The sequence below is a fragment of the Betta splendens genome, chromosome 10 (assembly GCF_900634795.4).
Source record: "Betta splendens chromosome 10, fBetSpl5.4, whole genome shotgun sequence".
Classification (NCBI taxonomy): Eukaryota; Metazoa; Chordata; class Actinopteri; order Anabantiformes; family Osphronemidae; genus Betta; species Betta splendens.
Window position 1 is genome coordinate 17,524,310 of NC_040890.2, and position 14,550 is coordinate 17,538,859.

Below are 14,550 nucleotides of genomic sequence, written 5' to 3' on the forward strand. Positions count from 1 at the left end.
TCGCTTTGTGCTGCAGACCTGTGTCCCAGATCTGAAGCCGCTGTCGTTCAGGAGCGCGGCCTTTTGTCGGCTGCCTTTTATCGCAGCCGGCGATGCCACAGCAGCCGCGCTTTGAAAGACCAAAACTCTGGTGAATGTGTTCAGACGGAGCGGAAGCGACGCTGGACCAAGGCTGGTTTCTGCTCAAAGCTGTGCTTCCCCCTCTCAGATGCCTCTCATGTTGGGACTCTTTGCTGCTGCTGGTCACCTCTGGTTGTAGCTTCTGTGTTCTGTGCAAACAGTGCAGGGACCCATTCATCAAAAAGCTCCCGCTGTGTAAATCAGCTGCCTGCAGCCTTTTTCACACGGGGCCAGTGCAGCTCGGCTGCTACTGTCATTTCAAATGTGCGTCCTGTACAAATTTGTATTTAGGAAAGAAAGACAAACACAGATTAGTGGTTTTTAAAATGTTTTCGCAGGACTAACACACTGGAGTTATTGAAGGTTTTCACACTCTTGCGTCGTGGCGTCTCTGCAGCTACTCCAGCATGGAGACCCATTTGAAGACGGGCCAAGTTCTAATTAGTACGTCAGTGAGCGCCACAGAACAGCCCTTGTTTGTGCTCGACGAGCGCCGACTCCGGGGGCGAGTTGTAAAATCCCCTGACGTTCCCAGATAACGCTCGGATGGATGGATCATAATGCAGAGACACCTTTGGAGGTAATCATGACCAGGATGAGGATCCTCACAGACGAAGAGGGTAAAAACAGAGCGTCATCAGTGGCAATGGAGCTCCTTCTTTCTAGGGAGATAAACAGACGACAGCAGTAGAAGGTTCACATTATCACATATTAGAACACGTTTCAGTGCATGAATTCTTCAACCTCATAGTAGCACTGTCATTGTTTGTATTTCACCCACGGCTCAGATGTGCTGGGCGTCGTAACACAGATTTAAAGCGGTGTCGACCGTCTTGAGCTCTGATGTTGTACAGCTTGTTTGCCCTATTGTGAAGGCGTCGATGCCGACCTGGATCGCAGCCACTCATAAAATATTCAGCTGGAGGTGCACCGCACACACCTCGGCTCATTTATCTTGGCTCGGCGCTGACAGCGGGGTTACTGTACCTACAGGAGCAGAAGCTCCCCGGACTCCACAATCCCCACAGAAGGCCATAACTGAAGCGATGAGCTGTTTTGTTTGCAAGGACACACACAGTGTTGGGCAAATAACACATTTAGATCGTGGGAATACGACCGCAACCACCTGAGGACTGAGGTCAAACATCCGCCGCGTTCCCCTGAATAGCTGATCAGACTCTGAGCTCTGCTGGATTGGACGGAGGCCGTGTGGGTTCAGCGAGGGAGCTGCTGGGAGACGAGCACGCCGTGGGCATGAGTCACAGGAAGTCATCGCCGGCTTTGGGGTTCAGACAATGCGAGGAGCCCAGGGTTTGCCAAGATGGCGTCCGTGGCGTCCTTACACCACCAGCACCGGCACCGGCCTGAAGCGGCGCGCCAGCGTGGCGCCGTGCCAACGTCCGCCCCGACCGTCTGCGTCGCCAAGGTTCTGTTCTACTTGAACCTCCTTCAAGATTGTTGGCAGCAGCCAACATTTTCCCACCTGTCAGTGTTACTACTACTCTTTTTCTTCTTCCTTTTTCCTTCTTCTCTTCCTTTTTCTTTATTCTCCTTTGTTCTACTTTGTTCTTCTTTCTTCTTCTTTGTTCTCCCTTCTTCATCTTCTTCTTCTTCTTTCTTCTTCTTTTCCTTTTTCTTCTTTCTCCTTTGTGTACTTTGTTCTTCTTTGTTCTCCTTTCTTCTTTTTCTTTTTCTTCTTCTTCTTCTTCTTCTTCTTCTTCTTCTACAGTACTTGCGTGCTGGGTGTGAGCCGAGCCGTCTTTCAAGCGGAGGAGATTGATTGATTGATCTCACTCCTAACAGACAGTTTTTGAACAAATGATTTATTGTTTCTTCCTTTGTGTTTTTTCTAGGAGATAATAATGGATGGCCTCATCTTTTTGACAAGTATTTTGGGATGCCAAGCTACACGACGGGGACCAAGTCCAACATATGCTGTAAGTGCTGCTATTTGTGAGTGAGAGGATTCTACAGTAGGTTTTATGATGCAATGAAAGATACTGATAGAAACTGCCTACATGAAAAAGTACATTTAATTCTGTACAGTTATTTGTTTCCTTTCTGTTTAAATTCATACGGTTTGCTTAAATTCATCGGATTCTGTAAAGATGAAAAACCATCACTCTAATTGTGCTTTTAATTTGTCAGATTGTCACAGTTGTTTATTTCCTCCTCACAGTCAAATACAGATAAATACTGGAAGTTCTCCCACGTGGAGCCTTTCATTTTTCAGTTTAGCTTTGATTAAACTTCCAGTTCTGTCACTGCTGGTTGTGCTGCGTTTTTCTAATGATTGGCTCCAACTCCAGCTTCCTCACACACTCCACCGACCTGCAGTTAGAAGAGTGGATGTCGCCTTTACGTGTGAATGGTCTGATCTTTGTATGTATGATTGTTTCCATGCATCACTTTTACTGCACCATTTACCAACAGTAATTAGCTAGACGCAGCTTCGTGAGCCTCCTCCTGCTTCCCTTGTGTTGACTAGAAACCTTCTGTGCTCTACAGAGAACACGGGAGCTGAACATTTTGCAGAATCTGCTAGAATTTCACATTTCACCCATAAACCTTTTGATTAACTAGGCATTAATCAGCCCCTCCTGCTGTATCGAGCTCCGAGGCTGCGAACAATGACCCCCTGTAGGTTTGATAACAGACTGAAGAGGTTTCCTACCTCCTGCTGACACGGCGTGGGTTAAACTGGCTCCACAGTCACGTCTTGCAGGTGGAGGCAGCGTTTGATATTCTGTCTGCAATCAGTTATTACACCGATGTCTGGGGAAAGAACAGTAGCACAGAGCTTCGAGTCTTAGGCCACATCAGAATGGGAAATCTGTGTGTGAAAGGGCTAATTAAACCTCACTAGACTCACCTCACATCACTTAACTCCCCTGCTTTGTTAGTTAGTTTATAGTTATAGAATAAAATAAATGCAAGTACCTGATACCTGTGTCTCAGTTTCCTCTCAGTCAGTGCTTTAAATGAATGCTGTTAAATCCATGAGGACATTCATCAGTCGTTGTGAAGTTGAAATGTGTGAGCATGGCCCTATTGTTAACATAATTATAAACAGGTCAGAGGAAATCAAGTTGTCACCGTTGTTTATTTCCTCCTAACGTGAAATTGCCACTTGTGCACAGACGAAGGTGGAGGGAACGTATTCAGTCCCAAAGCAGCAGTCTGCAATTAGCCATGACACAGGTGTTTGAGGACATGAGAGAATCCTGAAGCTGCGTCCTCCAGCGCACGTCTGAATGTGAGAGTGCTGTGAAGTGGGTAATTAAGCCTCACAAGGTTTACTTGTTTGATTATGTTGAATAGATGTAAGGTTGTGGAGCGGGGGGGGGGTCCAGGTCTGGTTCCCAGCCGGTCTTAGTCAGGCCAGTCACGTTGTGTCATTTTGTCATTTTGAGCCCTTGCCTGCAAATCTCTGAGGGTCACGGGCGCCTGCAGACTCCTCCACCACAATCATTTTGCTTTTCATGGATGGATTTCTGAATAATAGTCTTTCAATTCTTTCTCTTTACACTGAAAATGCCAATAAGCTAAACTCCACCTGAGGGGATCAGCAGCCACCTGCGCACGCGTAGCGTCTTTAATGTGCGGCTCAGATAAACTTCTTTGTTTGTTATTTAAATGTCAGGTGCACTTTTTCTGTTTGTGGGCCAGAATCCCCTCCTCCCCGAAGCCTCGATCCTCCAGAAAGGGATCTGTTCCTCCAGAGTTTTGCCCAGCTTTTCCCGTTTGTGGGGTTTGAAGTGGCAGCAGGTCGCGTTCAGGACTGTCAGAGGCTGTAGCTATTGATGATCGATGCCAGTCGGACACAGTTTCACGCCGTTGTGTTCACATTTTGCTATTTTGTGGACGACAATGTGCTCATTGCAACTTTTTTGAGATTTGTACGTGTGTGGAAAGCTAAAAATAAGCCAGCTTCAAAATAGTAATAAAAAATAAAAGTGTTTCCTTCTGTTACTGTGAGTCACTTCCTCCTAAATTAATTAGCTTTTATTATAAGGGACTATTAGCTGACAACTGCAGCATTATTATTTTTAATTAGCTGCAAAGGAAGCATCCACATAAACACATGCCCCGATTTACTGTTGAGATTTCAGCTGGGTAACATTATCAATATTAGGCCCCAAATAGGAAAATGTGATGAGGGAAATGTGTAGTATTTTACAGTGGGTGTACAGTAAATTCTAAATGAAACACCCAGGGTTTGTAATAGATTGCGTAGCCAGTATCTGATGAAATCATCTGACCTGCTGGGAGCTAATCAGATTGCGTTCTCTTTATTTCTGGCCTCGGCCTTTGCTTAATGAAAATGTTCTGTTGACTAAAACGAGAGTCAAATGTGACTTCTCTCTGACGTGTAGTTATCTGTAATTGTAATTGTGTTTGCCTGGAAGTGGGCGGCTCTTCGTGAACTTCCCTTTGGCTAACTCCAGAGTCTCTTCTCAAATAATTTGCTTTTATCGGAGCCAGGAGGCCCAGAAAAACTAGCTGGAAGACAAAGTGGGATTTAATTAAAGATATTCAGCGGTGGCTTAACCCAGGATTATTCAGTGAGTAGTCCAGAGAGGCCGAGTCTGTTATTAACTATTACCAACATGAGTTGATGCTTTAGCCCTTGTCTTTCTAGCATTCATGTTAATGCCGCCTCCTCTCCGCCCGCTCCAGTGCTCGGCGCGGTTCCTCACCTCTGCCAGTGCCGGGACCTGGAGTTGGACTGCGACAGCGCTCAGCTGCGAGACGTCCCCGAGGTGGCGACGAACGTCACCATGATGTGAGTAGAAAATAGCCCCTTATTTCTCCCATCTCTCGGAGCTCAGACAGTCCCCAGGAAGCCTCGGTCGCTCTCTGTGTCTGTGCGACGCGAGGCAGAACCCACCCCCTCCACTCAGTCGAGCCTTTCACATCCAGCTGATAAGCAGCATCCTTGAAGTTCTTGTAAAGGCGTCCTCACGCCAGTGTTTGGGGTTTTTGCTTGCGTGTGATGACGTCTCATCACCGCCATTGAAAGGAAACTTTAATAATTTAATGGTGGTTTGAGGTGCGTGACGGGGTCTGGAGCAGGAAACCAGTTCACGACTGCGTTTATTTCTGGTCAGACTGAAATTCTCTATGTCAACAACAACCCTGACAGCATGACATGTCCTGACAACGAGTTGACGGGTTGCCATGAAATGCGGAGCACAAATGGCCCAAAACAGAATTCATTCACAGTCATGTGCAGAAGTATTAATTCAGGGCTTTACGTGGTTTTCATCAGCTGCTCGAAGGCCAGTGTTCTGGCGTCTCCTTCACGCTCTAAGAGCTTAAAATTCCTTTTGGCGTTGAAGCTGCAGTTTAACCACTCCAGCACAAAAGCCTGATTGACGGAGTGTCGTTGCCAGGTTCTCTGTTGGAGAGATCACTGGCCTCACGGTCACCATCACTGAACTCTTTCATTACACCAGTTCTCACAATCACTGATGAACCAGAACCAGACAGGCCAGAACCAACGGGACGCAGCTACAGGTGTCAATCATTTATAACGAGTAAAAGAAACAGAGCAAGAACAAGCTTTTATGTAAAAGGATATAAGCTTTGCTTATATTTTGTTTTAAAGTGACATATTTTCCCTTTTGTTGATGTTTGCATGACAGGTGGGAGTTGATACTGTACAAGTCACAGCAAGTCACTGTGTGATTCACAGGTGGAACAGTAAGAAACACACAACTTAAAGATTCTTGTCATCAGGAAAGGTTCAGAAGCTCAGTGTTTAAATAGCTAGAGTCAAAGTAATGAGATGCTTCACTGTATGTTATGGATCAGAAAAGAGATAAACACAAGTAAAACACGGTAGGTGCTCCATTATCACGCTGCGCTCCCAGACAGCTATTCATCTGCTCCACAATGCTCCGTCTTGTTTACACATAACAATACCGGCCCGCGGGCCCAGTTTGCCGTCAGAGGACTCCATTTTCACTTCCATGCAAATGCGTCAGCATTCACTTAAACCCAGAATCTCCCCAAAAGTGTCTCTATTGTCTCCGTGCGTTCACGGCGCAGCAGTCGGTCAAATTGGAGCTTATCTGCGCGACCTTTTAACTAAATGGAGTCTGCAGTCTGACTATGGTGCCGTGAATTCAGCTGCTGGAAATGTTTTCATTCTAATTAATGCACTGGCCTCAATCATATGGCTGCAGCCTGTGTTCTGTAAAGTGAGGGTGGCGTCCAAAGCCGACGACAGCGATCACACAGGCCCTGAACGGTCAGCGCTCGAGTCTGACGACCCAAATCTGCATTAATAATCAGAATGTACTGTATCATTGATAATGAGACGAAGGAGGGATAATGAGGGAGCGACCGATGGCTCAAACCAGAGGGTGGGATCAGATCTAATGCAGAGATTACTGGCGACAGCTGACCGTATTTGAGGTTTCTGCCGGACCGGAGTCAATAATCACCATCAGCATTTCATTTTCCTTCGTTTTCCTGACGACCGCAGAGAAGCTGAACTCTAATGGCTCGTCTGTATTCACCAACACACGCAGCTAAGTGTCATCATCATAGCAGTGGAAACTGATTTCATACAGTAGCTGCGTATTATTTAGCCAGAAGATGAAATGTAAGAGAGAAAAGCAGAGCTACAGTGGGAACCTGCTTTTATCTTATAACACACATTCATTTATTTACATTGGCCTGAATGCTGCGGTAGATTAAGAGAAGCACAATGTGGAGGCTCCACTTTAAACAGGCTGCATGAGTCGCTGAGTGGCGAGACAGAGCCCGGGAGCAAATGACACTCAGATATGTGGGCTGAGCAGCACCAATAATTATCATGCAGAGGTGTCACGTTGAGTTGTGCCAGCTTAACTTCAGAACTTAAGAAACCGAGTGAGACAAGAGGTTTTGTTCCGTGATTAAAATGCCTGTGATCAGTAATAGCAGGAGAGGAGAGAATGAAGATGGTGCTAAGTCAGGTTCTACAGTATCGCTCGTCGCGTCTCCAGAGTCCAGTGTTGCCACAGAAACGGGCGAGACTCATCTGTTAAACGGTCGCAGGTGATGTCGTGGTAGAAAAAATATCAGTCCCAAGACTGAGTTCAACGCCATTTAATCCGATAAAAGCCTTCGAATCGTTTAATGTCCCGGTGAAAACGCCCTGTTTTTAATGTATGTTGTTATTAATTCTGATCCTACAAATGGAACTTGCTGTAGTTCTATGTATGTTCCTGCAAACTCGGTCTGGAAAGTAGAAGTTCCTCTGCGGACGAGGTCTTTGTAAAGTTGATTAGGATCCTCTGGCTTGAAGACCTTATTAATTAGGAATCAATAGGGTTTTAGGATGTATTATTTAAAAGCCGTGTGTTGAGACCTTAACCTTGACAGTGAGGTGGGAGCTGCTCAGCTGTTCCGGGAGCGCTGCTGAATGTCGATGAGCATTGTTCACAGTACAAACCCGATTCTGTATTCTGATTTTAAAGCTCTTCTCATCCCTCAGGTCTCTTCAAAGGAACCAGATCCAGAAACTGAGGGCAAACGCTTTCTTTAAATACCAGAGTCTCCAGAAGCTGTGAGTTTCCCGTGAATTCTGGCCTGCGTGTCATCTATTTTTATTGATCCACCTTTTATTCAGTCGTCTACATAATCGGGCGCGTTGTTAGTATGCGGCCATCAGTAAAGCGTGCTGCAGCCGACACACACACACACACACACACACACACACACACACACACAGACACCCTGACTTTGAGTGACAAATACAACAAAGATGTTTCCCAACAACAAAGGCGACGTGTGGGACGCGGCTGTGGGCGCTGGAGGAACGCGTTCACAGCTGATTTATGCCGTTTATCAAGCGCTCGCCGCGCCGCCACAGCCGTCTGATGGCGTGACCGCCTGATCGTCAGCCAACCCTTCGGCTGCTTTACGCCCTCGGCCTTCGGTCGCTGCTCACGTTTGGACGCAGCATTTCTGAGACGTGTGAGCAAACATCCGCATGGAAAACAAAGACGCTGTGAAAGTCAAGTCCGCCGCGATCGCTTGATATCGACGCGGAACCTTCGTCCTCATTAAACACGCTGTGGTCCTGTGTTGAATCCATCTTCTCTCTGTAGATACCTGCAGCACAACAGGATTGGAGACGTGAGCCCCGGCGCGTTCAAAGGCCTGTGCAACCTGACCAGACTGTGAGTTTGCCCGTGTCTGTAAAAGGCAGAAAGGCATTTTCTGTGCTTGCGTGAACGTTGCGACATGGAGCGAAGCGCAGCATAAAACCAAGGCCCTCAGCTCCGACCGAGCCGCCCTCGCCTTCACCAGGCAAAGTGATTATTGGGGGGATTAGCTCCCCGGGTGGAACCCTCGGTGTTGCTCAGGCTGTGTGCGAGCTGCCTGCGTATCTGATGGCGCAGCAGACATTTCTCCTGACTTAAATGCTTTGTGTAATACAATGAGGCGCTGCATAGAGAGCGCTGAGGCTAAATGTCAGCGCTGAGGAATTAGAGCGCTTTGTTCTAAGGTACCATGGGAACCTGTGCAGTCCAGGTCCGTTCAATGCGGTTCTACTACGGTTCATCACTGGGGTCACGGTCGTCCTGCAGTGAATCAGCGAAGGTTTTTGCAGCCAAATGCATGAGGCGACCAACTGATTTAACTCCCGCTAAAGAAAGAAAAACCCTGATGAATAAAAACCTACTCATATTATATAGAAGCTATTGGTTATATTATATATATACTGACCTGATCCATAGAAAAGCAGTCAGTGCCTGGATACGTGTGGCTTCACGCCTCTCTTGTCTCGCAGATATCTGAGCTACAACAGGATCTCCGTCCTGAGGCCCGGCGTCTTCCAGGACCTGCACAAGCTCGAGTGGTTGTACGTTTGTTTTCTGATTCTAGTAAAATACCAAGATGCGACTTCGACACCGTGTCACCGACTGGTGTTTGTTCCAGAGAATCGATCATATTCCTGAATCTACAGCAAATGAGGCTGAAACGGTTTCCTGTTGTTCTGACAGGATCCTTGAGAACAACAACATTCACCACATCACCCCCACCACCTTCTCGGGTCTCAACTCCCTGGTTTTGCTGTGAGTTTCACTTTTCGCTTCTTCTGGACGTTCCCCAAACGTCCCACGGCGCCGCTATTGATTGGTTTGATGACAGAATGGAGGTAACGCCTCGCTGCCGCGTCTCTCGCTGATTGACAGGGTTTTGTTGAACAACTCTCTGACGAGGCTGGATGACATTTGTGGAGAAATGCCAAGACTGAACTGGCTGTAAGTGGGATGTCAGGGAACCCAACGCCTGTCTGTCTTTAAAGTGACACACTTTTGTGTGTCTGCAGATTTAATAACATGTTTTTTTCTTTCCAGGGATTTGGAAGGAAATCTCATAGAAACCATTGAAAACGTCTCCTTCTGTTCCTGCAGCATGTTGACAGTTTTGTAAGTATAAAAGTAGGTAATTCAAGTTTTTGTCTATAAAATGTTCCTTTGAGAAGCTGGAAGATCAGCCTCCGTTTCTTGGCTCTGGCTTGTTTTACTGTCTTGGGCGTGAAATCAATGCTGGCACTTTATGAACTTGTGTAACAAGGTCAGACGGTGGTTGTGGTTTTATCGCCTCTCTGCAGGGTCCTGCAGCGGAACCGGATCGGCCATGTTCACGAGCAGGCGTTCTCGGTCCTGCAGAAGCTCGGAGAACTGTGAGTTCACTCTGACTGCACCAGCGGTTCGCATGAAGGAACGGCATGAAGTAATAAAAGTGGAGCCTTTTCAGGATGATTTGCAGAAATGCCCAAAAAGGCAACGTTTGTAAATCCCTCATCTCCGGATTCCTTATGTTTGCAGCACTGACAGTCCACATTCAGTAAAATCATGAAACGGCTGCAAGAAAAGACTGAAGCCAACAATAAGTGCATTCATTATTCACCTTCATTGTTGTCCAGGCCTTTATTCTGGTAAGAATAAGCAGCTGTGTACTTCAGAGGCTGTCGGAGACGAGGGATCTCCTTTGACAACGTTCAGGCCTCAGCTTTTTTCGAGGAAAGATCTCTGTCACGTTAGACTCGTGAACCGATTGTTCATCATTTTCCAAAGTCTCACTGATCATGCTTTTATTTATGCCCCGATGTTTTATTAAGCCCTGGACAAACACTGTTCCCCGAAGCAGTTATTTCATCCGTGACAGCGTAGTTGCGCCCGTCGTCTTGGCAGAGGAGGAGGAATCTGGAGTGTTTTGCACCAGCATCCATCCATCCATCCATCCATCCGTCCATCCATCCATCCATCCATCCATCCATCCATCCATCCATCCATCCATCCATCCATCCATCCATCCATCCATCCATCCATCCATCACTCCCAGCGCCCGCCTCATGGGGCTGCGGGCTGCTGCAGCCGTCCCAGCTGTCACTGGGCGAGAGGCAGCGTCTATCACGGCTGACGCACTCGCAGTCACAGCTATAGGTGGTTCAGCGGCCACTCGAGCCTGGCTGGTGGGAGACGGTCGCTGTCTCACTGACTGCAGTGAGTTCATGAGCTCTGTGCTGCTTCACGTCAGTCTTTAACCCACGACATCTGGGTCTTATTTATTGACGTCGTAGCACTGGTACAGTATCGCTGCAGCGTCTTTGACCTTTGTTGTGCTGTTGTCGACCTCTGGAGGGCTGCACAGTGTGCGTCTGCTGTTTTCTGCTTTACTTACTTCACAAACTCCATTCCAGAGGCGCCTTCGGCCTTTTTGTAGCTGTTAAAAGCCCTGTGCAAACTCTTGTTTTGAGGTTCGCCTCTTCTTTATTGATTTAACCTCGTGTTTTCAGTGGATATTTGAGAGACAGGATGATCAAAATAACAGAAGTATCACTATTTTTAGCCTCCCTCTTCCTGTGGCTCAGATAGTGGAGGCCTTCTTTGTCTGCGCTGTGAATACGGAGACAATCGCATAAAAGTGCAGCTGTCTTTGTGAAGCATCCAGATGATGTCACGTAGTTTAATTAACAAATGTTTGTGCTGTGCCATTTACCACTGAGCCACACAGTCGGTAACTGGCTGACCTGGTTTACCGCTACCATCACACACAGTGATTGTGAGGCGTCGCTCCTCTTCTCAATAATTATCTTTGCACAAACAGAAAACAAAGAAGAATCCCAACAAATGTGTCATTTACTCCTGTTAAAGTCCCATCTGCTGATAATTACTTTAGAAAAGACTTTTACAAAATCAAACCATCATCATATTTGCATTTTTTGCTTTCCTTCAATCATTTCTTTGACTGTAGGATAAAATACTGTAGCAAACAACTCGTGTATTTGCGGCTTTCGCAGTGTTGCTCTTGAAAGAAAAAAGGAATCAACAAAGAAACAGGACTTTTGTACCGTTGTTATTGGAATGCTGCTGCTGCCTAATGAAGTGACCAGTGAGTGCGTATTCATTGCAGTGAGAGGATCTGGTCCGTGCCCAGGCTTTTAGGGCTAAATTAAAAACGGCGGCCGCTTTGAGAAGGTGACGCCGTGCTTGGTTTTCAGCTGTCGCTCTGTCGCGGTCCCTTTGTTCTGTACGAGTTCCTCTCAGGATCTGATACTGAAGGTTGTACGTCTGCTGCGTCTGTGGTTCTGATGTGTTTTCGTCTCGCACACAGAGATCTGTCCAACAACAGACTGGTGGCCATCCCTCCCAATCTATTCGTCTTACTGGGAGATTTGCTCCAACTGTGAGTTTTATTTATACACATGCTCTGGAATGAAAAGTTCTGTACGCATGCGTACCTATCCTATAAATATGTAACAGGGCTTATCTTTTAATGCTTTCAGGGAATTGCTGTATTTATCGGTACAAAAATCTGACTATATGCAGGATTATGCTTTTCTGTGAAATTAGAAAACACAGAAAGCTCTTTCCTGAGATTTGAGCGAACTTTGATTAGACCCTAGCATTACGCTGCATGCTGCTTATAGGAATTTCCTGCTGAATGCATCTGTAGTGCATCTGTTACAGTAAAGTCACTATGCAGCAGAAGCAAACGGTGAGTCTCTTCCTACATAGATGTCACGGGATTACATCATTCTTGACTAAATCACAACAATGATAGAATATTTGAACTCTTAAATAGATATAAACACACTTTAAATTGTTATTATTTTAGACAATTCTTCTTTTGACTTGAATGTGTTGGTTTTTAGGAACATATCGTACAATCCCATCGTGGAGCTGCAGGTCGACCACTTTGACAAGTTGTACAAGCTGAAGTCACTGTGAGTGTCATGCTGTTTGTTTGTTTGTTTGTTTGTTTGTCTTTTTGCTGTTTGCTGTATAGATATATTGTAGAAAAACTCTCTCTCTCTCTCTCTCTCTCTCCCCCCCCACAGGAGCATAGAAGGGATTGAAATTGGGAACATACAGCGGCGGATGTTCGAACCACTCAAATACTTGACTCACATGTGAGTACATCATTATTTTGCTCTTTGTTCAGAATAACTGCCGTCCACTTTTCATGCACTTTTTCCTGCAGTTGTGGATAATAAGCTAACGCTGTGGAGCCGTCAGGGCTCACTGTAATCCACTGACTCTCTGCATAAACCAGCCTGAGACCTGCACACGTCCTGAATAAATTGTCCTTCAGTCTTAAATGCAATCAGGGGTTTCCATCAAGGTTACAGTGGGATGCAGTCAAACAGCAGGAGACCAGTGTCTTTTCCTCTTTGCGTCACAGCTACTTCAAGAAGTTCCAGTACTGCGGCTACGCTCCTCACGTGCGCAGCTGCAAACCCAACACCGACGGCATCTCGTCCTTCGAGGACCTGCTGGCCAACATCGTGCTGCGGGTCTTCGTCTGGGTGGTGTCGGCCACCACCTGCTTCGGCAACGTCTTCGTCATCTGCATGCGCTCGTACATCCGCTCGGAGAACAAGCTGCACGCCATGTGCATCATTTCCCTCTGCTGTGAGTCGCCTCGCGTTCACACCGATTCAGTGAGAGGTTTTAATTCACAAATTCAATATTTGGAAATGAAACGGCAGCACAGACACAGGAAGGCAGCAGAGGATGGAAACGGCTAATACTGCAAAGCAAAAGGACGCAGGTTCCCAGTGTCTGAGGTTAAAACTAAGGAAATGTGAAATGACTTTGCAGTTTCATCAACAGTCAGTCTGCACACGCGCTCATTAACATGGCAAAAATTCACACACTCAGCGAAGTGCTCAGGGATGACAGTTCGCTTTAAACTCTGGCCCATTCAATAATTGCGTTTTCACGCAGTCATCCACCAAGATAACAGAAGATGTCATCACGCATTTGGGAGCGCGCAGCATTTTTCTGTCACTTTCGATCCAGAGCCGTTGCGTATGAGATGATGTAAAGCTCCGGACCGCAGCCCGTGTCGACGTCACCAGGGGTTCACACAGACAGCTTGTTAAAAATAGACTGTTTCATTTCACATGGAAAAGACCAGTAAATATAAAGTGAGCTTTGGAGTCGTCACAGTGAGATGGAAGATGTGTCTGTTCTAATGAAATAAGTCTTAAGGCAACGATATTCTCTGCTTTATTATAAGGTGGAATAAGGCTTCAAAATATAATATGTGTTATGTAGCTTGTCATTTTTAAATTATACATCAGAGGGGACATGACTTAATTATGGTATGTCAACGAATGGAGAATGAAAAACAATAACATTATAAAACAAAAGAAACTATAATTAAAAGAGTTGAAAGTTTGTAAGTTAAATTGAAGGGATCCTCTGTGGATTAATTATACAGCACAGATCCGAGACGATGCCGAGCAGAAATGGTGCGTGATGCTCTGCTCCATAAAGGAAAAGGCGGATGGCGCTTGTTGTTCATTATCTCACGCTGCGTCCCACTTAATACCTCCCCTTTATTACCACCACGTCCAACCTGTGGTGGTGACGGACTAGGCGTAAACAGAGCTTAAGATAATTAACGCCTGAGAAATGGTCTGTGTGAGCAACAATGGATTATGTGTCTTGATGCAAACAGGAGGTGTCTGCGCGTCGCCGTTAGTCACGTCGTTAAAGGGCTGCGACGGAGACGAGCAGCAGCCTGGTTAAAGTCACAGCCTGATTATTCACACAGCTCCGCGTGTGGAGGCAGCGAGACGTGCGGGAATAAAATGTTCATTCCCATTTTTTAATCTACTTTAATGGTGTGTTTCTGCCGCCCCTGAAATGCAGCGTTAAACGCCTGACGCGGAGCGACCGCTACGACGCGTACGTGGACCCGACGCGGGGCCGCGCACCCACATCCTGTTTGGTTCAATAACACAAGAGCAGTTCACAGCCCGTGCAAGGCTAAGTCCTAGACGTCATTTCAGAGAGCGGCTGTGAGAGACATCTTCCCTCTGCTTTAAGCATTAACCCACGATGATGCCCACGTGAGCGCCGGGTCTCGCTTCCCCCCAGGGGGCGAGCACCTGGGGCCTCGCGGGCG

At 46.6% G+C, this 14,550-nt stretch overlaps 1 protein-coding gene across 3 annotated transcripts in view; it reads left to right on the top strand.

Moving 5' to 3' along the window:
* rxfp1 (relaxin family peptide receptor 1) overlaps positions 1–14,550 on the top strand; it is a 33,618-nt gene that overhangs the window by 13,731 nt on the left and 5,337 nt on the right. For all 3 annotated transcript variants that reach the window (XM_029165267.3, XM_029165265.3, XM_029165266.3), the window contains exons 3-15: positions 1,974–2,057; positions 4,801–4,906; positions 7,610–7,681; positions 8,226–8,297; positions 8,912–8,983; positions 9,126–9,197; positions 9,318–9,386; positions 9,483–9,554; positions 9,740–9,811; positions 11,746–11,817; positions 12,287–12,358; positions 12,473–12,544; positions 12,817–13,046. In XM_029165267.3, coding sequence (XP_029021100.1) covers positions 1,974–2,057; positions 4,801–4,906; positions 7,610–7,681; positions 8,226–8,297; positions 8,912–8,983; positions 9,126–9,197; positions 9,318–9,386; positions 9,483–9,554; positions 9,740–9,811; positions 11,746–11,817; positions 12,287–12,358; positions 12,473–12,544; positions 12,817–13,046 — 1,137 coding nt within the window. The remainder of the gene's footprint in view (positions 1–1,973; positions 2,058–4,800; positions 4,907–7,609; positions 7,682–8,225; positions 8,298–8,911; positions 8,984–9,125; positions 9,198–9,317; positions 9,387–9,482; positions 9,555–9,739; positions 9,812–11,745; positions 11,818–12,286; positions 12,359–12,472; positions 12,545–12,816; positions 13,047–14,550) is intronic.